Source organism: Phacochoerus africanus, chromosome 6 (genome assembly GCF_016906955.1).
Source record: "Phacochoerus africanus isolate WHEZ1 chromosome 6, ROS_Pafr_v1, whole genome shotgun sequence".
NCBI lineage: Eukaryota > Metazoa > Chordata > Mammalia > Artiodactyla > Suidae > Phacochoerus > Phacochoerus africanus.
In genome coordinates, this window is record NC_062549.1 from 89,056,056 (window position 1) to 89,081,718 (window position 25,663).

Here is a 25,663-nt window from a genome sequence, read left to right on the forward strand (position 1 = left end):
TGCACCTGTGGCATATGGAAGCTCCCAGGCTAGGAGTCGAATCAGAGCTCAAGCTGCCAGCCTACACCACAACCACAGCAATGCCAGATCCTAGCTGCATTTGCGACCTATACCACATCTTGCAGACACACCAGATCCCCACTGACAGAGGCCAGGGATCAAACCTGCATCCTCGTGAATACCTATAGGGTTCTTAACCCACTGGCCACAACAGGAACTCCTCTCATTAACAGTCTTAATGAATGTACAGGACTTAGATGTATAAGTAGACAGAAGCTGTTTTAGGCAGACAGAATGTCACATCAAGAAACTAGAAAAAACAAGAAAATTAAAGGACCAATGGCCAAATTAGTTAGACTAAAGGATTTATAGAAAAGGAGTGATACTATAAGGTAAAGTTAGAAAACTAAACTAGAGCTGAACCATGATGGTTTTCCATTTAAAGCCAGAGAATGTGAACTTAATCCTGTAAAAATTACTTTTTAAAAAATTTCATTGAAGTATAGTTGACTTAGAAAGTTGTGTTAGTTTCAGGTATATAGCAAAGTAAATCAGTTATAGTTTTATATATATATCCATTCGTTTTTCAATTCTTTTCCCATATAGGTTCTTTTTCAACAGCAAAATATTTACTTCTGATACATGTATCAATTAACTGTAAAATGCCTTTCCTATATGTCCCTTCTTCCTCTCTCCTCACTCCCAAATAAATGGAAGACATATACTTAAATCTGTATGTTAGTATAATATCACCTTTACAGATTATACTATAAAAACGGACAAGTGCCTTGTATTAGCATATGCTCCCCCAAAATAAATACTATCTTCAGATAATGGGAAAGCACTGAAGTTCTAAATAACATATGACTCAGGTTTCTGAAACTGATAAACTACTCAGAAAAGAAATTTCTCTTCCTGCTATAGGTTAAGACCATCTATCATTCAAACATAGCCAATGGTCTGGTCTGCTAAGAGCAAATTCTTAGGAAAACCCCTTGATTTACATACTGGTCATATTCTGTCAAACTTCAACTTTTTATACATGTGTTTTAATAGTTTATGGGAAGAGCTTCATTATAGTTCAAATTCTTAGCCTTTGGGAAGACACAGACTCTTGAGATCCTGACGAAAGTTTTGGAGACTCTCCCTAGAAAAATCCACACGTGGAGTTCCCGTCGTGGCGCAGTGGTTAATGAATCCGACTAGGAACCATGAGGTTGCGGGTTCGGTCCCTGCCCTTGCTCAGTGGGTTAACGATCAGGCGTTGCCGTGAGCTGTGGTGTAGGCTGCAGACGTGGCTCGGATCCCACGCTGCTGTGGCTCTGGCGTAGGCTGGCGGCTACGGCTCCGATTAGACCCCTAGCCTGGGAACCTCCATATGCTGCGAGAGCAGCCCAAGAATTAGCAAAAAAGACAAAAAAGAAAAAAAGAAAAATCCACATGTAACATACACTAAATCTTACATTTTATTTCAAGGAGTTCAAAAACACTTAACATCTACTCACAGACCATAACACCCATCCTATAGGACTGCTATTTTTCTCATGAAAAAGACAGCAGTTTTAACCCTTTACTGAGAAGGCAGGTATTTCAGGTTTGTTTAGTTGGGGTTTTTTTGGTAGGGATTGATTGACGGATTTGCACTGATCCATCCAGTTTCTCATCTGGTTCTTCTTTTTTTTTTTGGCCACTCCCATGGCATATGGAGGTTCCCAGGCTAGGGGTCAAATCGGAGCTGGAGTCTCTGGCCTGCACCATAGCTCACGGCAACACCGGATCCTTAACCCACTGAGTGAGGCCAGGGATCGAACCTGCATCCTCATGGGTGCTAGCCAGATTTGTTTCTGCTGAGCCACAATGGGAAATCCTCTTATCTGGTTCTTTTTATCAATGTCATATTGTCTATGACTATGGAATAGAACAAAGATAAGAGAGTACCTGGAAATCAAATTTATGACCTTGTCCTCATTAAAACCATGCTCCAAAGAAATAAGCTAACAATCCATAGCTGGAAATATAACCATAAATGTAACATTGGTGTTTATTTACAAGTCATAACACACTGACACCTAGTCCTACCTGCTGCCAACAAGCTAAATCCACGGAAAGAATGCCGCACAAGTTTTCCTTTAGTCGAGTGTACACATTTCAGTATAAGAATAATGATGAATAATATTCCCAAGAGATCTCTATGTGCAAATGATTCCTGCATCTAAACAGTACCAAATCCTCAAACTTGAACTTCTTTCAATAAAGACCTCAATTTCTTATAGAATCAATTATATGAGGCCATCTGGTGGACAAAATATAGAAACACATTCTTAACTACCTGACACTTTCAGGTCTCTTCTTACGACCATACAAGATCATACTTATTAAACAATGCTGTCTCCTCAGAGATTAAGAGGCTGATTCTATTGTCAAAATATGCCTATTAGACCTGAAATGGACCATATTATTTTAAATACTGACCTCTCTTTTTTTTTGCTTTTTAGGGCCACAATCACGGCATATGGACGTTCCCAGGCTAGGAGTCCGACTGGAGCTGCAGCTGCGGGCCTAAGCCACAGCCATAGCCACGCCAGCTACGAGCCACATCTGTGACCTACACCACAGCTCATGGCAATGCCAGATCCTTAAGCCACTGAGCAAGGCCAGGGATCAGGGATCGAACCCGCAACCTCATGGTTCCTACTCGGATTTGTTTCCTCTGCACCATGATGAGAACTTCATACTGATCTCTCCTTAAACATAAAAAAGTTCATGGACACAAAAATCTCAGAATAAAATGGCACCAAGAAAGTTTCCCAGGTTTTTTTCTTCATTACAAGTGGTTATATAAAACCACAAGTTTTTGGAGTTCCCACTGTGACTCAGCGAGTTAAGAACCTGACTAGTATCCATGAGGATGCGAGTGGGTTAAAGATCAGGCACTGCCGAAAGCTGCAGCCTAAGTCAGGGATGCAGTTCATATCCGGTATTGCTGTGGCTGTGGTGCAGGCCGGCAGCTGCAGCTCTGATTTGACCCCTAGCCTGGGAATCGCAATATGCTGCGAATATGGCCCTAAAAAAGACGTGCACGCGCGCGCGCACACACACACACACACACACACACACACACACAACCACACACAAGCTGTGTAGGTTTTTTGCTTTGTTTCATTTTGGTTTTTGGCTGTTCCCATGGCATGTGGAAGTTCCTGGGCCAGGGATCAAACCCACACCACAGCAGTGACCTGAGCTGCTATAGTGACAATCCTGAATCCTTAACCCGCTGTGCCACAAGGGAACTTCAAAACCACAAGCTTTAGAGACAGGTGTTTTCATGATTAAAACTGTGAGAAAAAAGACATACAGATATAATTGATCTATACAGCTTATCTCCCTTGTTAGAAGAGGAACCACCTATCAGTCCTCTCTACGACATCCTCAGAACCAAGGACAATTCCTGACACACAGCATGTGCTCAGAAATTATAACCTGAATTAAAAAAAATCATATGACACATGCCTTAGCATCCTCCAATTAAACACACACAGCTCAAATTCCATTCAGGTACCTTTAGTGGGTGCAGGATGTATACTGATAACTGGTTGCTGCTTTGCCAATGGCATAAGTGTTGGTAGTGTCTGAATAATGATGGTTTTCGCTGGAACACTGGAGTTTGTTTGAGTCTTGGGTGCTGCTGGAAGTAACAAAGGCTTGGGCTGAATTGAAGGTTTTGAATTTATCTGAATTTTCTTCTTTGGAGTCAGTCCATTTTCTGGAGAAATATAAAAACAAAACAAAACAAAACCATAAATCAATTTAAAGGCAATTAAGCAAATCCTAGAAAACAGATTATATTACACATCCTTCTGGACACATTATCTTGACCTCTGACTATCCTTTACTCAAGTTTAAGCATAGCTACTCTATATCTTAATGGACTGAAGAAAAGTCCTCAATCAGAGGTCTTCCTTTCTGACCAAGGTGCAGGTCTGTGAAGGGGACACATGAACCAATAAAGGAGAATAGCTAAAATCACTGAATAAAGGAGTTCCCTAAGGATGCAGGGGGTTAAGGATCTCGCATTGTCACTCAGGTCACTGCTCTGGTGTGGGTTCAACCCCTGGCCCAGAAACTTCTGCATGCCTCAAGTGAGGCCAAAAAAAAAAATTAATAAACAAAATAAAGTAAAATCTCTGAATAAAGCCTCAAGGCGAATGAGATAACATATGTCACAAGCAAATGGCCCCCACACTTAGTATCTGTTAACTATAATTTAAAATTTCTCCCAAAGATGAATGGGGCCCTAACTCTATTTTAAAGTACTGTTCATCTATAAAAACAACCAAAGATTATTTCTTCCCTTTCTTTTCCACATTCATTATCCACAACGGACAAAACAGGTCCATTAATTTAAAAATGGCAAGCCAGCTTAATAACCATACACTTTATCCAACATATTCTTTTAAGGAATGGAGACTAAGCTTAGTCTATAACAGGAGTTCCCATCATGGATCAGCAGAAATGAATCTGACTAGTATTCACGAGGATGAAGGTTTGATCCCTGGCCTTGCTCAGTGGGATAAGATCCGGCGTTGCCAGGAGCTGCAGTGTAGGTTGAAGACGTGGCTCAGATCCCTCATAGATGTGGTGCAGGCCAGCAGTTGCAGGTCCTATTTGACCCCTAGCCTCGGAACATCCATATGCCAAGGGTGCAGTCCTAAATAAATAAATAAATAACAGAAGTTAGAAGATGGAGTAATACCAGTTTTGCTCCTAGGACCAATAATGGGCTTATCTTCCTTTAGCGGCTCTGATGAGAAGGGGGTATTAGAGCTTTCACCATATAAGGAAAGAGGAGACATCTGGGAAGTAGAAGACAAATCCAACTCCTCCTGTAGCAAAATAAAACACAAATACATTCATGCAAAAGAATACTATCCTTGAGTTAAAAATTGCTTAGAAAGAGAGACAAGATCCATATACAGAGAAACACCTCAAGACAACTTCAAGGCAAAGGTGTGCTATATCACAACTATATATACCAAGCACTAAGAGATTATGGATAAATCTACACTATCCATCAACTAAAGGAAAAATAACTAAAAATGCTAAGTAGGTATATTTCATTCTCTTATGGCAAAGATATGAACCACTGACCCGATGTGCTTCTATATTTTCTCCCATAAATATTATATTTTACTTGGTTCCTAGTCATACAAGCATTTAGTACCATTATAAAGAGTTAGAATGCTAATATCCTTTCTCTACCATCTTATTCAGTCTTATAGGACTCTCAAAAGCAAATAATTAGTATTTTTATCCTTTTCTATTTATTAATACTGCCTTTGTCCCAAATGTTTTGAAAGAAAAACACTGAAAGGGGCAAAGTTATTTTCTTTTATTTAATGAGTGAATCGATAATCAGAGATAAAGATAATAGTAGTATTTTCCGTATGTTTTTTAATATTCAGTGGATCTGTCTTATTTCATTAGAACAAAGAAACTTAACACAAGATAAAAGCAGCATTTCAATTCTGAGAGAAAAAAGTGCTATCTATAATAATGGAATGGGCATACATATACATACACACACACATCCAACATACCATATTCAAAAGAATCTTAAAAATTAATTAAAGAAGAGTTAAGAGAATACTTGTTTACTCTCAGAATGATGTAGGCCCCCTTAGGTCAAAAAATTCAGAAGTCATAAAGTAAATAATTAATTAAAATATTTTATAATAAAAACAGACAATAAAATTAAAACATACATGTTGGGAGAAAAATATTTGCCAAAAATAAAGTGAACGAAGGACAGGAATCGCCATTTCACTGAATAGAAAATGCAAATGGTAGTTAAGACAAATTTTTTTTAAAAAATCTTTTTTTTTCAGTCATCAGATAAGAAGAGTTAAAATGACCTGAAAGAGCCTATAGGAAAAACAGTCATTCTTAGCCATGCTGGTGAGAATGAAAAATGCTTTGTTTTATCCTTAACTACTCAGCATGCAGCCATAAGCTCCAAGTTATGAACCTTGGAGAGTATATTATATTTAGAAAAAAATGAAGAGTATGAGATAAAACAAGAGGAAATGATTATCTTCATGGCCTTAGATGCTTAAAAGATATCTGATAAAATCAGCAACGATTCCTCATAAAAGTCCTAGAAAATAAGGACTGCAGGGATGCTTTCTTAACATTAAAAAAAAAAAAGCTATGCATAATTGTAGAGCCAAAGTCATACCTAATGGTAAAACACTAAAGCCAGGCAGAAAACAACTGCTTTTTCTGTAATTCTAGGAAGCATAATTAAAAGAGAAAATGAAATAAAAGTAATAAATATTAAACTTGAAGAGACAGAAGTGCCTTTGTTTGCAAGGCCATGGGCTGTCTACATGGAACACATTTAAGAACTAAACAAATTTCACTATGAAAATATTTTGTATATAATCACTTAGAAAATATAATTTTAAAAAGTTCACTCACAATAGTAACAGCAATTATAAAATATCTAGGAATTAATTTTCTAAGGGATGTACAGGACCTATATGAAGAAAACTATAATACTTAACTAAAAATTTAAAATACACAAAACTGAAGTCAGTGAGAAAAAGATGAATTTTTTAATAAATGATATTGGAACTATCCTTTGGATAGTCATTTGGAAAAACAAAATAATTGGATTTTTATCTTGTATCATAAACCAGGATTACTCCAAATGGATCAGAGATCTAAACATTAAAAATAAAACTTTATGAAAAATATGGAGTTCCTGCAATGGCTCAGCAGTAACAAATCCAACTAGCATTCATGAGGACGCCAGTTTGAGGCCTGCCTCCCTCAGTGAGTTAAGGATCTGATGTTGCCGCGAGCTATGGTGTAGGTCACAGATGTGGCTCAGATGCAGTGTTGCTGTGGCTGTGGTGTAAGGCAGCAGTTACAGCTCGGATTTGACCCTTGGCCTGGGAACTTCCACATGCTGTGGGAATGGCCCTAAAAGGACACACACACACACACACACATATACACACACACAAAAAAGAAAAACTTTATGAAAAATATCTATTAACAGTCACTCACAAATGATTTCTTCCTCAACAATTTGATCCTAAAGCCACTAGATGGGGCAGCACAGAGAGGCAGGCTGGTGCTGTCAGAGTCTAAGGGGAGAAGGTGGGGGCAGGTAGCCCAGAATGGGGTGTCGGAGCAAGGAAATAAGCACATCACACTGGGTCTGCCTGATATAGGGTGTCATGACCCAATGGAGACATGTGAAGAGAACACAGGAGCCGTTGTGGAGGTACCTGCACTGGTCAAATCCAGGACAACGTAAGTGTGAAAATAAATAATTATAGTAATGGGTTACAATCCACTGAATAAAATGGGAAACCTTAAGTCCATACTGATATAAATAAATAAATGAATAAATTTAAAGTCTGACGAAGAAGAGGATATTTTTATATAAAGTATCTCCAGAGTACCCACTGTGGCACAGCAGTAATGAACCCGATCAGTATCATGAGGACATGGGTTTGATCCCTGGCTTTGCTCAGTGGGTTAAGGATCTGGCGTTGCTGTGAGCTGGACATAGGTTGCAGATGTGGCTGGGATCTGGTGTTGCTGTGGCTGTGGGATAAGCTGGCAGCTACAGCGCCAATTCAACACCTAGCCTGGGAACTTCATATGCAGTGAGTGTGGCCTTAAAAAGACAAAAATAAATAAACAAGCTGCCTCATTATAAAATACTTATTTATGACAAAGGAAGAAAGAGAAACTTCTCAGTGGACTAGCCTGGCAGACACCACCTTAATCAAATGTACAAAGTGAATCTCATCAATAATAGGACAAATTAAAATTGTGTACCATCTCATCAAAAGTAAATGAGACAGACACAGTATCACTTCTGTGATATTCCTGCCATGGATACAAAACCTGAATCTCATTCTGAAGAAACAGCAGACAAACCCAACTGAGGGACATTCTACAAAATAACTAGTCTTTAATCTCCAAAAGTGACAAGGTCATGAAAGTCAAAGAAGAATGAATTGTTTCAAGTGAAGGAGATTAAAGAGACAAGACAACCAAATGCAACATATGATTCTAAAGGAGATCCCTTTGGTGCCTGAAGGACATCTTTGGGACAAGTGGCACAATCTAAATGGGATTTGAGGATTAAATGATACTAATATACAAACATTTATTTCTTGATTTTAATGACTGTATTGTGGCTATAAGACATAGCCTTGCTTATAGGAAGTAGACACCGAAGTATTTGGGGGTGATAGGGCATCAAGTTGGCAACTTACCCTCATGTGGTTCAGAAAAAAAAATTCTTGCAATGTACTTGTAACATGAGTTTGAGGTTTTTCCAAACCAAAATATTAATATAAGAAAACAAGAATAAAAATATTATAACCCCTGAATGCAAAAACCCTCCTTTAAGTAACCCATCAATTGATCAATCAATAAATAAAAGACTGATAATTCAACTATGAAGAAAAGTATGCCTGGAGAAAATAAACATCAGAAATAAAGCTTAAAGACAAATGACACACTGGAGGAGAAAATACTTGTAACTTTTTTCCACAAACTAAGCACTAATATAATCCTAATATGTAGTAAAATACTTGAAAAACTGAAGAGACAAAGACCAATATAATGCAATACTAAAAGTGGACAAAAATTTGAACTGACAGTTCATAAGAAGAAATGCAAATAGGCCTTATACATATGAATATATGAAAACATGTTCAACTACACTTATAGTAAAAGAAATAAAAAATAGGAGTTTCCATTGTGGCTCAGCAGTAACGAATCCTACTAGCATCCATGATAATACAGGTTGACTCCCTAGTCTCACTCAGTGAGTTAAGGATCTGGCATCACCATGAGCCGTGGTGTAAGGTTGCAGACATGGCAAGGATCCCACGTTGCTGCGGCTGTGGCATAGGCCTAGGCCAGCAGCTACAGCTCTGATTCAATCCCTACCCTGGGAATTTCCATATGCAGTGGGTGCAGCCAAGAACGAAAGAATGAACGAAAAGAAAGAAAAGAAGGAAAGAAAAGAAGGAAAAGAAACAAAAAGAAAAGGAAAGAAAGAAAAGAAAAGAAAAAGAAATAAAACAGCTATATAGTGATGATGGGAAAATTGGCCCTCTTACATACTGCTGGTCAGAATACACAAATGTATAACCTTTGGAGAGAAATCTGGCAATAAACAGTAATATTACAAATGTATTCACCCTGATCTCAGCAATCAGATTTCTATGAATATATTCCAAAGATATCCTGGCAAAAATAGAAAGTGAGTTAGGTACAAAGTTATTTATTACAACATTATTTGAGCCTGGAAAACACCAAAATAAAACACAGATGTTCATCAATCAGTAAATCATTAAAGTATGCTACATCCACACATTGGAATACTATGCAGCTATAAACGGGAATGACAAAGATCCTATATCCTGAAATTGGAGTTGCCTCCAGGATATATCACTAAGTTAAACAAGAAAGGTGAAGAACAGGGTACACAGTATGCTACCTTTTGTATAGAAAGGATGGAAAGCAAAAGACAGAAATCAGGCTTCTGTGAATATACCCTGTTATATACTTTTGAATTCAAAAGCAAATTAATTTTTTAAATTAAATCATTTGGAGAAATTGTAGGGACCACAGAGAACTTTCAATAGCAGTAATCAGAGAAAAGCTTCAGAGGATGATTTTTGAACTGAAACTTAAGGATGATAGAAGTTCTCTAAGGGAAGGGGGAAAAAATGAGGCTATTCCAGACAGAAGGAAGAACATGTGCAAAACCTAAAATGGTGAGAGCAGAGATCTCACTGCTCTTGTTCACTGCTGGTGTTTGGCACAGTTGCTGGCTCAGGTGCTAAATGACTGGAGTGCATACGAGCTCTCAGGGTTAAAGCTAAAGGGAGTGTGAAGGTAGGAATAGGAAGGATGCTCTGAGAAACAAGACTGGAAAGGTAAGCAGGAGGACCTAGTACACTAGCAATTTGATTTTGTCCTTGTAAGGGTTGGAAAGACATTAAAAGGTTTTAAGCAAAAAAACTGACATAATCAAATGTGTGACTTTTAAAGATTTCTAGTCCTGTACTAAGAAAGGTTTGGGGAGTTAGGAGGCAGAGAGATCAGTCAAAATTCTATACCTTAATCCAGCTATGGTGATGATGGCCTGGCATGGGTAGAGAAGATGAATCCTAAAGATACTAAGCGGACAGAATCATCTGGATTTATTAACTGACTATATGTAAATCATGTCAGAACGAAAATATATTAGAGCAGATATAATATACTGAAATATTATTTTGAATTTTTCTTCTTAAGTTTTTCCTTTCCTTTTCCATTCCAAAAAATACCCAAGTCCTTTGGAACTTTCTGGCTTCAGAGCTTTTGTGAGGAGCAGAAGCAAAACATTTTTTTTTCTTTTTTTTGCTATTTCTTGGGCCGCTCCCACGGCATATGGACGTTCCCAGGCTAGGGGTCGAATCGGAGCGGTAGCCACCGGCCTACGCCAGAGCCACAGCAACGTGGGATCCGAACCGCGTCTGCAACCTACACCGCAGCTCACGGCAACGCCGGATCGTTAACCCACTGAGCAAGGGCAGGGACCGAACCCGCAACCTCATGGTTCCTAGTCGGATTCGTTAACCACCGAGCCACGACGGGAACTCCAGAAGCAAAACATTTTTAAGTTTTTCTAGACTTTTGAAAAAAAACAAAAACAAAAAACCTTATTAGCTCATTCAAAAGATAGTGCTTAGCAGTCCTGAACTTTTTGGAGACCATTCTAGGTTCTATGGCTAAGAGGTTACAAAAACAGACCACCTTACAGTCTTCCACGTTCTCAAAGAATGTATATTCTAATAGGGAGTAGAGAGGACAGCAGAGAGAAAAGGCAGTAAGTCAATAAACCAAAAAATATTAGATACTGGTAAAGTACAATGAAACAAATAAAACAATGAAGTTACAAAGAAGAGAACATAAGGGAAAGAGGAAAAAAACATAGTAACTAACAACTTTCTAGCTCCCTGAAGGCTCTTGCTCAAAATTCAGTTTGCTCAGGATTAAATGAGATAATAAGGCTTATAGCAACAATTTATTAATGTTAACTGCCTCCCACACATACATATTTTCCAGACATCATTATAACCAAAATCATTATAAAAGACTGCCTACTTACAGGAACATGCTGAGTTGAAGAATAAGAGTCCACTGACTGAGGAGATGAAACCGAACAACTTGAGGAGGCTGGAGAAAGTGGTTGAGGTTCTGCCTTAATATCTTTAACTGAAAAACAAGGAACAAAAATTTTTCCATTGGACAATATATACTCAGAATGAAATAAATAAGCAAAATCTACTCTTAAAATTCAATGATATGGAAGCTAAAGTCACCAAAATATACCAAGAGAGAATTCAAGATGCAGAAAAAAGTGTATCCGGTACACTTCCATTTGTGTAATAAGTTATGTATGTGTCTACTACTAACATCTACACCAATTCTCTTGAGGAATAAACATATGAAGTTGGTAAAAGTGGTTGTCTCTGGGAAGCAGAACTCGTTGGCTGAGGGACAAGAGCCAAAGACATTTTCCTACTCTATTGACTTTTTGTACCTTTAGAATATTACGACATCTGCAAAAAATTATAGATTCTCGGGAGTTCCTGTCGTGGCGCAGCAGAAATGAATCCAACTAGGAACCATGAGGTTTCAGGTTCAATCCCTGGCCTCACTCAGTGGGTTAAGGATCTGACATTGCCATGAGCTGCAGTGTAGGTCGAAGACGTGGCTCGGATCCTGCATTGCTGTGGCTGTGGTGTAGGCTGGCAGCAACAGCTCCGATTAGACCCCTAGCCTGTGAACCTCCATATGCCGCAGGGTTACATTAGGCAATGCAGCTTCTATATTTTACACTGAAACACTCACACTGGAGCCTCTGAAGTCTAACTACCATGAAACTACCAGGCTGTGAGGAAGCCAGGCCCTATAGAAAGGTGATGTGTAGGCACACTAGTTGGCAGTCCTAGTCTTCAAGTCATTCCAGACCAGGCATCAGACATGTTAAGTAAAGAAACCTTAAGATAATTCTAGTCCCCAGATGTCAAACTACCCCAGCCTTCAAATCTTCCCAGATGATGTCTGGACATCATGACAAGCAGAGACATGCAATTCCTGGTGCATTCTGTCCAAATTCCTAACCCACGGAATCTGGGAGCCTAATAAAATGGGTGTTGTTCTAAAGCCACCAAGTTTTAGAGTAGTTTGTTTTATACAACAGTAACCAGAACACCGGCCTTATAGCCCACAGCCTATGAGAGAAGACAAAATTGAACAAGATATAAAAGTACATAAAATGAAGGGGAATAGGAAACATAGGGATGGGGAGGGCTGCAACTTAGATGGGGAAATGTGGTTATTTTCTCCCAGCTTGAAGTCCACCTCCCAAAGTCTGTGATGCAAATTATTAATACATGTTCCAGCTGGCCTCCTTTTCAATCCTGTCAACAGAGGACACCAGAAGGATGCTAAAAGATAGAAGGGGGAGTTCCCTGGTGGCTCAGTAGGTTAAGGATCCAGTGTTATCACTGCTGTGGCTGGGTTCACTGCTGTGGTATGGGTTCAACCCCTGGCCCAGAACTTCCACATGCCACAGGTGTAGCCAAAAATGAAAACAAAAACAACAAATGAAGGGGAAAAGGAATTTCTTCACCCTCCCATCAGCTTCACTCCAGAAGTGAGTTTGCTGCAGGTTCCAGCTTTTTTCAGCATACCCCAAAAAAATAGCTCATTGGGTGTCTTAAAGATACTAGCATCACCGGGTAGTGTCTCCTCAGCAATATATACATGGAACCCCTACACCAAATTCCTAGGTTCTGATAATCCCAAACCTCTCCCTTTTGATTCCCTAAATTCTAATTCTCAGATTAATCTCTTAAAAGTATTACATATAATTCAAAAATCAGTATTTCTGAATGATAAATTTTGCATTAATTACGTGACTAAGACATAACTATTAAATTCTTTACATCTATTTTGGCAAGAGACTTATGTACGCACTGTCATACCAGAAGTAGAATACAGTCCTGGAATTTTTTAACCCACAAAAGTAGCCCAACAAACCCCACCTAATTTTGACTATTATCAAACTACAAAATAAAAGGGATCCATTTAAAGGTTTTACCAGTGAAATACACCATTACCTTCACAGAACTGATTGTTGATGTCCCAAATGCCTGTCTCCCAAGGCATCAAATCCAAATCAAAATCAAGATTATCAAAATTGTTTTCCTGCAGGTTTCAAGTCAGCAAAAGAGTATTAGAAGATTAAAACACATATATTCAGAAATTAAACAGGCAAAATTTGCCATAAATAATATTAACTGCTATTACCCAACTTAGTAAAAGTACTTTTCTAAATTATCAGTTCATCTTGAGAATACTTCCTGGGTGGCTTAGAGAAAAACCAATTTGGTTATGTTACGCACAGTAGTAAGATCTAGGAAGGGGATAACCCTCTGAAAGATTCAGTTAGTCTCATTCTTTTCAATGGAAATAGACTATTACAAGAGTCACAAAATAGGTACTATGTCTTAAGGGAGATCCAGTAAAGTAAATTTTCCCATTGCCATTAAGAGGAAAAAGTCAAAGCAAATGTCTATTTACCCTATCATTTCTATATACAATGGAAAGAATATAAATGTATCCAAAAGACACACAGAAGTCAAAAAGAGACTAACTGAACCTTCAGATACACCAAATATTAAAAAGGTTAGGGAAGAAGGAAGAGGTCCATAGGATGATGAGTAATTTGATATTTTTTACTGTTTTGTACTTTTCAAACTTCTAAAATAAAATTTATAAAATTTTTTAATCCTAGAAGAAAAAGCTACATTTCTCAAATAGGGGTCAATAACCCTCTTAGAGGGGCTCTTAGTTTCTTTTCATTCAGGTGATAATTTTTTAATTTAAATATAAGCATATTCTGGGTCATCTGGATGACCATCTTATACCATACACATTAATAAAGAACTGCCACATGACTTCATAGCCCTCATATGAGCTTAAGATTAAGACGATACCACTATTTAAAAATGTCTAGGGTTAGAGAGATAAGAAGAGAAGTAAACTTAATAAACAGTACAACAGCAGTCAATGTTAACTTAATGTGACAGATAATAAAACAGCATCAAGGAGTTCCCATCGTGGTTCAGCAGAAAACGAATCTGACTAGCATCCATGAGGATGCAGGTTGAATCCCTGGCCTCACTCAGTGGGTTAAGGATCCGGAGTTGCTGTGAGCTGTGGTGTAGGTCACAGACATGGCTCGGATCTCTCACTGCTGTGGCTGTGGTGTAGGCCAGTGGCTATACCTCCTATTTGACCCCTAGCCTGGGAAATATCCACATGCCATGGGTGCAGCCCTTAAAAAAAAAAAAAAAAAAAATACCAGCATCAAAAGAGAAAGGAAGCCTCAGGCAAAAAGTAAAAATTAATCTAGTAGTTATTAACAACCATTTGATGATAATTTCTAGAATAATATCATTTCAAAAAATGTCTATTATGTGGATTATTCTTATTGAGAACGTAACAGAAGAAGAGAAGGGAAACTTTTCTTATCATACTGCCCTAAAATGAGTAAATATTAGAGCAAGTTACATAAAGAAAAATGTGTGAAAGTTCAAATTATTAAAAAAAAAAAAAAACAAAAAAAAACCTATAGGAGTTCCCATTGTGGCACAGCAGAAACAAATCTGACTAGGAACCATGAGGTTGAGGGTTTGATCCCTGGCCTCACATAGTGGGTTAAGGATCCAGCGTTGCCATGAGCTATGGTGTAGGTCACAGACACGGCTCAGATCTGGTGTTGCTGTGGCTCTGGCATAGGCCGGTGGCTACAGCTCTGATTAGACCCCTAGCCTGGGAACCTCCATATGCCATGGGTGTGGCCCTAAGAAAAAAGGACAAAAGACCAAAAAAAAACTATAAATTTTTTTCGGGGGGGGGGGGCTGCACCCAAGGCATATGGAAGTTCCCAGGCTAGTGGCTGAATCAATGTAGCTGCCAGCCTACTCCACAGCCACAGCAACGCAGAATCCAAGCCGCATTTTCAACCTATACCACAGCTCATGGCAATGCAGGATCCTTAACCCACTGAGTGAGGCCAGGGATCAAACCCCAGTCTTCACAGATACTAGTCAGGTTTATTACTGCTGAGCCACAACAGGAACTCCAAAACTACTTAAATTATGAAAGAAGCATCTTTTAAATCAATTTCCTTTGCTTTTTTTCTCTTATTTGAGTCTATACATCAAAAATTTAAGCAGCCTCACACTTTCGGCAACCAAAAAAATCCTTAAACCTTCTAAGTAAATTCAGCAATGATATTTGCCTGAGTGCTGGCAATACTTTTTAACATATTTGATAGTGGCATGACCTACTTCAGGGATACTTCTTCAATCTTCAGCCAAAAAAGCCAAATACTTTTTACAGCATGAGAATTTTATCTAGTTGGAAATTTCACAGGCCCATTTTATGTACATGAAACATACTGGTGCTTATACATTCTGGTTCTTCAGTGACTTCTCCTTGAAAACTACTGCCATGTGAAAGAAGAATTATACAGTTTTAAAGCTAGAAAGGGCTCTCCAAAACCATTTAATCCAATCTCTTATTTTATACCAGAAAAATTATGGAACTGAAAGACTAAGTGACTTGTTTGAGGTAACAATGTTATAAAATCAAGATGATATTTCCATGAATCTTTCAAATTTACTATATTGTTTCTTGATGATATCAGGCTCTGGAAATTATGAAAAAATATCAGTTGCTTAAATACTAAACACCAATTTAATCAACAGACAACACTGTAAAGCATCTCACAGAGTAAATGAAACCATTAAGACTGCATGTACTGATTTTTTAAAATATCATGTGCTTCACCTCCTTCTATTGATTCATGGTAAAAACAACTGCTAAATTGTTCTTTGAGCAATGGCTTAAACCCACTGAGTAAGCTTTATATTTAATAAGGGCTTACAAAAGTGATTAAGTATTCAACCTGTGGATATAAAAATCACTCTGTTCACTTAAACTACTTCCCAGGTCAAACAGCACCTCATCTATTAAAGAATAAGATAAAATAAGATCTATAGGCCAAAGAGCTTCACATATACTAATCCAGAAAAGAAGAAAAAAGTCCTAAGATATTTTGAATTAAAAAAAAAAAACTAAGATATCCTAGAATTTTGAAAAAAAATTCTAAGATAATTCAAGAATTTGAAAATTCTAAGTACTATAGCAATAGCTTCAGGCAGACTTCCAACCACTCAAAGACAAAAAGTAAGGACATTTCTAAGTTTCAGAACTTTCTATCCTAAAGATACAGAACTTTAAAAAAAAGACATTGATTAGTTTGACTTAACTAGATCCATAACTCACACATACTTCCTATGTTTCCCCTATGTAGCAAAATAGCTGTAAAAACCAAGTAGGCAGTTAAGTAACTTTTCCAAGGCAGACTTAGGATACAAGTCTTCTCACACCAAGACCAATGCAATTCCTACAATCCAATATTCACTGACTACAAAATGGCTATTAACTTTCATACTTAATGCTAACAGTAATTAAAACTTAAATAAGTAACCTAAATGTGTTATCCTGAAATCTCTTGCAACAATCAGAATAAAGATTAAATATCACATTATTCAGTATTTCTCCTCTAGTGAATACTTACATAAGTTTCATTTGCTGCATCCAACTGCAGGTCTTCTGTGTCTGTGAAATAGCCAAGTTCAGCAAACAGGGTAGAATCTTTGGAGAAAAGAAAATAATAGACATTAACTGTTAACTCAATGTTTTGACGAAAAAATAAGCATTGTATCCCTATGCCAGTTCTATTACGGTTTTTCATTAGCCATAACTATTATTAATAAACCCTAACAGTGTGAATGACAACATATTCAAAGCCGGTTTCTAACATATATATTATTCTCCACTTAATTTTTATCTTGTGAGCTAAATCTTTTTTTTTTCTTTTTTTTTTTTTTTTTTTTTTGCTTTCTAAGGCCACACCTGCAGCATATGGAGGTTCCCAGGCTAGGGGTCAAATTGGAGCTACAGCTGCCGGCCTACACCACAGCCACAGCAACATGGGATCCAAGCCGTGTCTGCGACCTACACCACAGCTCATGGCAACACAAGATCCTTAACCCACTGAGGGAGGTCAGGGATTGAACCTGCATCCTTATGGCTCCTAGTTGGATTCATTTCCACTGTGCCACAATGGGAACTCCTCTTTCGAACTAAATCATTACACCAGGGATTAAAAAAATGGTTTTATGTTCTGTGATGTTACATTGAACTAACTCATAGTGACTTTCTAACACAAATTCTGAGGCTACATCTATTTGGGTTCAACACAAAAAAAGTAACATGGCTGATCAACAGTGATAACAAGAGAGGAATATGGCAGCACATATATCTCCAATGACTTAAAGGTACAACCAATTTTCTAACCAAACAATAAGTGACTGACTCATCTAAACCATTAAACTTATTTCGGCAAGTTTAACTATGCTTCAATTTCTTAATAAGATTTCATTATAAACCAAGAAATATATGACCACAGAAGGTCAAGGTGCTGACAAGCCCAAAGAAGGCTGATTATTGTACAACCTATAAATTATTTTTTCAAACATTTTCAGAACCTCAAGAACTTTGAAGAGTTCTCCAAACTAAGTCTGCCTTGGAGTTCCCATCGTGGCTAAGTGGTTAATGAATCCGACTAGGAACCATGAGGTTGTGGGTTCAATCCCTGTCCTTGCTCAGTGGGTTGAGGATCCGGCGTTGCCGTGAGCTGTGGTGTGGGTCGAAGATGCGGCTCGGATCCCGAGTTGCTGTGCCTCTGGTGTAGGCCGGCGGCTACAGCTCCGATTCGACCCCTAGCCTGGGAACCTCCATATGCCGCGGGAGCGGCACAAGAAATGGCAAAAAGACAAAAAAAAAAAAACTAGGTCTGCCTTTGTACTCCCTACTATCATGCCACTGAAATGTGCTCTGGTGATTTCCTCATTTCACATACATAGGAACTACAATGCCAGCCTATCATTGACTTGGCCAATGGTAGAAACATTTCACTAACCTAAAACAAAACAGTACACAGGAAAATAGTTTGTGTGTAATGATAATGAAAGGTTATTCATATAACACTCGGAAAAGGACTACCTTAAACTCAGCTGCAGAGCCAAAACCAAACCAAAACAAACAAATCCATGTAAGTAGATGAAACCATGTATGTACCTTATACATAGGCTAACACTCCTTGAAATAGTTCTCTTTATCCAGTCTCTCATTTATCCCTTTCCTTCTTGAAGCTATTCCAATCAAGCTCCCACGTGTGCACACCCACACCAGTTTTTAAAGTCTCCAATGACCTCTACATTGTTAAATTCAATGGTAAATTCATGGTCCTCATCTTATTATCACCAGTATTTGAAACAGTTGCTCCTTTCACATTAATTGAAGCATTTTCTTCACTTGGCTTCCTTCCAAATTACCATACTCACCTGGTTTTCTTCCCACCTCACTGGTTGGCCCTGTCTTGCTGGTTCTTCCTCATCTCCTTAACATGAAATTGTCCCCAGGATCAGTGTAAACTTTTCTATTATACTCCCTTTGTGATCACTGAGTTCATGCCTTAAATAACATCTACAGGCCAAGAATTCCTGAAACACATCTCCAGTCCATGCCTCAAGATCAATGTATACACTGAGTATTCAACATCTTCTCTTGGATGTCTAAAAGGTAGTTGCAGGTTCAATCCCACGCCTCACTCAGTGGGTTAAGGATCTGATGTTACCATGAGCCATGGTGCAGGTTGCAGACACAGCTCGGATCTGATATTGCTATGGCTGTGGTATAGGCTGGCAAATATAGCTCCAATTGGACCCCTAGCCTTGGAACCTCCATATGCTGCAAGTGGGGCCCTAAAAAGCAAAAAAAAAAAAATTAAAAAAATATGTATTTCCCTGTTCTTAGGAGATACACGGTGAAGTGTTTAGGAGTTTCATATTATTTACAACCTGCTTTCAGATTATGAAAGAAGAGGGAAGTACAGGTAATACTGAGAAAAACTGAGTATGGCAGGATATTAACAGTTGGTAAATCTAGATAAGGGAAATATAGGTTATCACTACACTGATCTTTTAAATATCTGCGGTTTGTGAAAACTTAAAAAAAATGAATGGGTTGATAAAAACATTTGTATATCTATAGAACATCTCAGAAGGATTTATAAGAAAGTGGTGGTGCTAGCTACCTGTAAGGCATCTCTAAAATCTACTGAATACTTCTTTATCTTTTTCACCAATTCCACACTACTATTTAATTTCTCCTAACAGTAGTAAACTATGGTAGCTATTAGTCTTAGTTTGCTCAGAAAGCTTTCCCACGTGACCACCACCTTTAGTATTATTCATTCACTTCTTACAAGAAGAGAAATGGCCACCAGGTATCAGTGGTGACCTTAGAGCAGTTTTGGTGGAGTGGTGGAGCCTAACTGCAGTGGGTTCAAGAGAAAATGAGAGAAGAAAAACTGGAGTTAGCCAACATGGACATTCTTTTAAAAAAAGAATTCTGCTGTGGAGTTCCCCTGTGGCACAGTGGGCTAAGGATCTGCCACTGTCACTGCAGCACCTCAGGTCGCTGCTGGGGTGTGGTTCCATCCCTGGCCCAGGAACTTCCACATGTTGCTGGCATGACCAAAAACAAAAAACTGGTGGCAGCTAGAAGGGAAGTAACATCTAAAGAGGGTTGGGTTGTTTTGGTTTTTTCCCACTCTAGATAGGAGAAGCAACCACATGCAGGAAGGGAAATGATGCAGGAAACAGAAGGAAGAAGAGTTTGAGTAATATTCTTGAATAAAGAAGGAGGGGTCTACAGCACACATGGAAGGGATCAGCTCTAGCTAAGAGCAAGAAAGCCATTCATCCCACCAACAGAAGAGAAGGCAAACACGCTGGCAGGTGGGTAGACGAGGTAGTAGGAGATTGCAGCAGTTCTGATTCAAATGATGCAAGAGGAGATGTTGGAGGTTTGAAGAGAGAAGAAACTATACAAATAATCATCAGAGTGGGAGGACCAGAGAAATATGATTGACCTGGCAATAAAGGTTTGTTTCAGGTTAGCGTCATAAATTTAAAGTGAGACCAGTCAGGTGAACTTTTTTTTCAGCCATGTTCAGCTGTATGAGTGTAGTCATGAAGTAGGCAGAACTGGATTTACCGAAGGTTGTGGTTTATCAAAGAGAGAACTATAAAATTTTTTTCAACAAGTGAGGCAGAAGCAAACCAGGAATCAGCAGACAACTACAGAGGGAGAGGCAGAGGATAGCTTGTGAGAGAGACAATGTGAGATCTAAATCTGGATGTTTTAAGGAAGGATGAAAGGAGAATGATCTAAAAGTAGCAATGAAGAACAAGGAAGACATCTAACCTGTCTTCAGAGGCCCTAATGGTTAAAAAAATTTTTTTTTAATTTAAAAAAAAGTTTTGAGAATGAAAATAGCTACCATTCTGTAGGACTTTAGGGAAAACAGAGTCATCAGGGGAGTTGGTTTTTGGTCAATGCAAGAAGGCAGAAAGAACTTCACAGAAGATACTGAGGTTACCAAAGAAACCACAGCGGCAGATAGAAGTGTCTGATCTTGGTACATATGTCTTACATGTGGCATACACGCATACAAAGTGGCTTTTGCACAAATGTGAGAAAAAGAAACGGAAGGAGGGAGGGAAGGAGAGAACTATCAGGCCATTAAAATGAGACAGTGAGAAGACCTGTGATTTCTGGGGGCTCAGGAGGAGGGAGGGAGAGACAAAGAGGTGAAACATAGGGGATCTTTTAGGGTAGTGAAACTACTCCATATGATACTGTAATGGTAGATACAGGACACTATACATTTCCACAGAATGAAGAACAGTGAACAGTTAGTGTCAACTGTGGACTTAGTTAATGTATCAATACTGGCTCATCAATTGTAAAAAATGTGCTACACTAATTCAAGTTGTTAACAATAGGGGAAAGGAGGGGAGGGTAAATGGAACTCTGTTCTGGCCATTCAGTTATTCTATAAATCTAAAACTGTACTGAAAGCAAACTCTATTAAGTATTAAAAATAATTACAGGAAATAGAATTTCACCATCCATAAATAAGTTGTTTTAGAACACAGTCATGCTCCGTTTACACTCTCCATGATACCTTTGTATTACAACTAGTAGAGCTGAGTACTTGTAACAGAAACCACACGATCACAAAGCCTAAAATATTTACTATCTAGACCTTTACAGAAAATGTTTTCTGGCCCATTCTAAATTTCATTACCCTACATAAAAGGGAAAAAGCACATCCCATCATAACTATTCTGAGTAAATCATTTTTAACTATTCAAAGTTGTTAAGAATCACAAATACTAATTATATAATCTGATTTTAAAATTTTAACTGGCTAGCTTCTAATATATGAAAAAAATCATCAAATCGGTGAAGTACCTGAACACCCAAAATGGCAACTCCCAGAAAAAGAATCCATATTCTACTGAGAAATGCTAGTAGACATTAACATTTCACTCCAGGGCCTGCAAAATCTAGCCTACTTACTGAACACCTGAAGAATCAGAATTAAAATGTTCAACTAAGAGAAGACTGCTAAGAGTCTGGAAAAAGAAACTTGAAAAACCATGGGAAATGGCCATATTCAGGGAGGGGCAGGGCAAGATACCTGAGTTGAGTCAGTGAACTGACTACAAAGAACCAAATGTTCGGTTAAAGAACAAGACTGGGAGTCAACTGATCAGCTTAGTTAGGAAAATGCAGCTTGAGTATTCTTAGGTGGGGAATCGGACAAGACTTGCTAGACATCACCAAAACTCTAATCAGACTTAACAATCTAGAAGGGTGATCCCTCCCCCAACGAACTGCCTTGGGGACCAATTAAACAGTCATTTGTCATGCAATCTTTCTTTACAACTTCCCTCTACCCTTACCCACATTCCTAAGGAGACTGCCTTCCTCTAACCCTTGAACACTGATTTAGCACAGAACAAACATGTGCTAAAAATACAAACTACCCCTTTTCCTATACAACTAACTGCTCCCTAAACCAAGTAGAGCCTGCATTCTCTCTCAGTGCTCCTGGCCAGTCTTGCTGGTCAATAAAACTGGCTTGAAGTCTTGGCCCTCCAGCCTCCTGCCTCTTTAATTTTTCACTCTAACAACTATCAGAACACCATCAGGAAGTATCTTACAATTATAGTTTAAAAAACATCGTTTAAAAAACATCATGAAAATATAACAGCTGACAAGCTGAGAAAACAGATAATTACCTAATATACTGGAGTAGATTTGTTAATAACCATGGGGAATCTTGGTAAGAATCTTGTAGAAGTAATTTAGGAAAGCAATATAAATAGTGACTAAGTGCAGGTAGACAAATCTGGTTCTGATCCTGCTTTTGACACTCACTAGCTATAAACCTGACTATTCATTCTCTCTCAGCCTCAGTTTCCTCATCTATAAAATAACAATACCTCACTGGAATGCTGGGAGGATTAAATAAGATAATGCTTGTAAGAGCTTGGCAGGGCACCTGACACAAATAAAGCGCTAAATAAATGGTAATTGTTCCTATAACTACTACTATATTTGGCTTGGGAAAATATACTTGGGATAGATAGTTTAAAATTTTTCCAACAACTCATAGAAAATCTATCCAAAGATTGAAATAAATCTCTAACAGTACATATGTATTTTTTTTCTTTTTACTGACACCTGTGGCTCATGAACATTCCCCAGGCTAGGGGTCGATTAGGAGTTGCAGCTGCTGGCCTACACCACTCCACAGCCACACCAGATTCCAGCGGCATCTGAGACCTACATCGCAGCTTGCAACAACGCTGTATCCTTAACCTTCTGAGCAAGGCCTAGGATGGAACCCACACCCCCATAGAGACATCATCGGGTTCTTAACCCACTAGGTCACAATGGGAACTCTTCTAACGGTACATAATTTAAAAGAAGTTTTGGAGTTCTCTGGCTGTGGCGCGGTGGGTTAAGGATCCCGTGTTGTCACTACAACAGCGCAGGTCACTCCTCTGGTGTGGGTTCCATCCCTAGCCCAGGAACATCCACATGCCACGGGCGCAGCCGGGGCTGGAAGTGGCGTTGCCCTTGGAAAATCAAAAGAGGACTTCAGTTCAACAAATAGAATTGCGATTACACTCTTGGTACTGAGAATGATGGTCCCTGGTACAATGATGAAGATCAGTCTCCGTTCCCCCTAGGATTTTAAAGCTGGTAAATCCTGCAGATTCACTTACAGGACCCATTCAGGGACGTATACGATCCCAAATTCACACCGAAGCCCAAGAACAATATAGTACTATGTCTTGCAAACAAGAGAGGAATAAAAATTTCTTGTTTATCATCAAACATTTAGATGATAAAGCTTCTCCACTCTCATTTCCACTGCATACCATTCCAAACTCTTCCTGACCACGAAGCCAGACAAAACGAGAAAATTCAGAGATGTACCAGGAAAGCGGTCGGAATTGTATACGTATCCTTTACAAGAGTTAGGTCTAGGTAATCAGGGACCTAAGGTCATGTGGTGGTGTGTTTTGCTCCCCTGCCAACAGAGACATCAGCCTAAATCAACAGCAGAAGCTTCGAGATGAAGATTCACATTCTCTCCCTCAAACCAAAAACATACACGTATAAACACTCCACGGCAAGCACTACCCACACATCCCACACACAGAAAATAGCTTGTAGCGTTTTGAGTGATCACAGCCATCCTGCCCTAAGGTTCCTAATGACGTCGTTTTCGCCCCATAATATCATCACCTGGTACTTTCCCAGAGGAAACAGTGGAAAACGATAGCAATTCCAATCGGGCAACATTTTACGCTCGCTGTCGCCAGGGCAGAAACCGACAGATTCTGCTAGACTCTACCAGGACCACAGACGGAAGCGACGAATGGCCCTCGCTCCCCCGGCGGGGTTTGTCCACACCTGTCACCAAAAGTGCGCGGAAGCAGGGAGGAAGAAACCCGGAGCCACCTTGATACAGTCTCAAATCCCACTCACCCCAATCTTCATCCGGCCGGTGAGGGACCCCCGGACTAAAAGGTGACTCCATGGTGCCGGCAACGCCAGCCGGCTCCCCCGAAACACACGTTCCCCTGCGCTGGAACTCGGTGACTAATATCTGGGACGGCGGCAGCAGGCGGACAAAATACTCCGAAACGCTGTCGAGACGGTGGCCGAATGAAGACAAACTACTTCGGCACAGGGGACGTCAGAGACCAAGTTAATTTTAACCAAATCTCTGGGCAAATATTTCTCTTTTGAATTTGTCGGCATTTTCTGTCCCGCCGTTTGAAGGAAAAAAATATATATATAGAAAAAAAAGTAAACTATTTCGGTTAAATAAAATATACTGATCATATTAAAAGATGGAAAAACCCACTGAACGCCTTGGCTTATCCCCTGAATAGCCTTAAGACCACAGCGTAGCTATATCAGAATAAAACTAGAGACTAAGCAAGTAAATTTGGTTTAATTTTTCAACGAATAACTCGCTATCAATTTAAAAATTATCTTTATACACAAGTTTGGGGAAGAAAAACACACAACTTTTTCCACATTCGTTAGAGCTGCCTCTCTACGGGCACAGTATCGGAGACAAGCAAAAATACTATGAATTAGGATTTTTAAAAAGCTTACTTTTAAAAAACAAATTCAAGCAAAGCAAATATGAAAGATAAACTCCCTAGGATCAAACTTATCTCCTTAAATATGCATCTCTAAAGCATCGTACTTGGTAGTGACAGTCCAAGCTAGACTACCCTAAGATCTACAATAATGTAAATTCCCAATCTTTTTATTACTAAAACTTAAGAACCGGTTTTGTTTAGAAAAATCCCATATACATCAGAAACTCCTACTGAAAATTTGAACTGTCTGATGAGACAGTTTCAAGAACGCTATTTAATGGAATTTATTTTAAAGAATTTCAGCTGTTGACTATTTAACATACTCTACCTTAAGAACACGTATCCCTCTAAGACCAAGTGGAATCTTTCCCTCGGTTACTAAACAAAACAAATGTTTCCCAGAATCCTCCAAACTACTTGTGGCTGGTTGATTACTACTGATTACACCATCCGCAGCATACCAAATAGCCCTGGGACCCAACTCTGGAAAAAAGGAATTATCGAAATGCCCTTACATTAAAGGTGTTTCCTTCTATCACAAGCTAACTAACCGGTTTTCATTTCAGGTGCAATTTATAAGTTTTTATTCTTAACTGCAAATTCAAATATTGGCATAAAAACTAAAATAAAACTAGCAAGAGTCTTCTATTTTATATGCACCAGACACCTAGTCTTTTTTTTTTTAAGTAAATTATCACAACTGAACTTAAGCAAATTTTCTTTTTTTGTTTGTTTGTTTTTTAAGTGCCGCATCGCAGCATGTGGAAGTTCCCAGGCTAGGGGTCGAATCCGAGCTGCAGCTGCTGGCCTACACCACAGCCACAGCAACGCAGATCTCTACACAGCAGCTCACCGCATTGTAGGATCCTTAACCCACTGAGCAG

General features: G+C 38.8%; 1 protein-coding gene across 1 annotated transcript in view; it reads right to left on the reverse strand.

Moving 5' to 3' along the window:
* The window catches only part of ATF6 (activating transcription factor 6), a 219,664-nt gene extending 194,435 nt beyond the window's left edge, over positions 1-25,229 (reverse strand). The window contains exons 1-7 of the mRNA XM_047782874.1: positions 25,225-25,229; positions 24,151-24,344; positions 16,745-16,821; positions 13,212-13,299; positions 11,192-11,298; positions 4,754-4,883; positions 3,560-3,763 (exon numbers count right to left, since the gene is read on the reverse strand). Of these exons, the coding sequence (XP_047638830.1) occupies positions 3,560-3,763; positions 4,754-4,883; positions 11,192-11,298; positions 13,212-13,299; positions 16,745-16,821; positions 24,151-24,344; positions 25,225-25,229 (805 nt within the window). The remainder of the gene's footprint in view (positions 1-3,559; positions 3,764-4,753; positions 4,884-11,191; positions 11,299-13,211; positions 13,300-16,744; positions 16,822-24,150; positions 24,345-25,224) is intronic.
* Between the last annotated feature and the right edge of the window lie 434 nt (positions 25,230-25,663).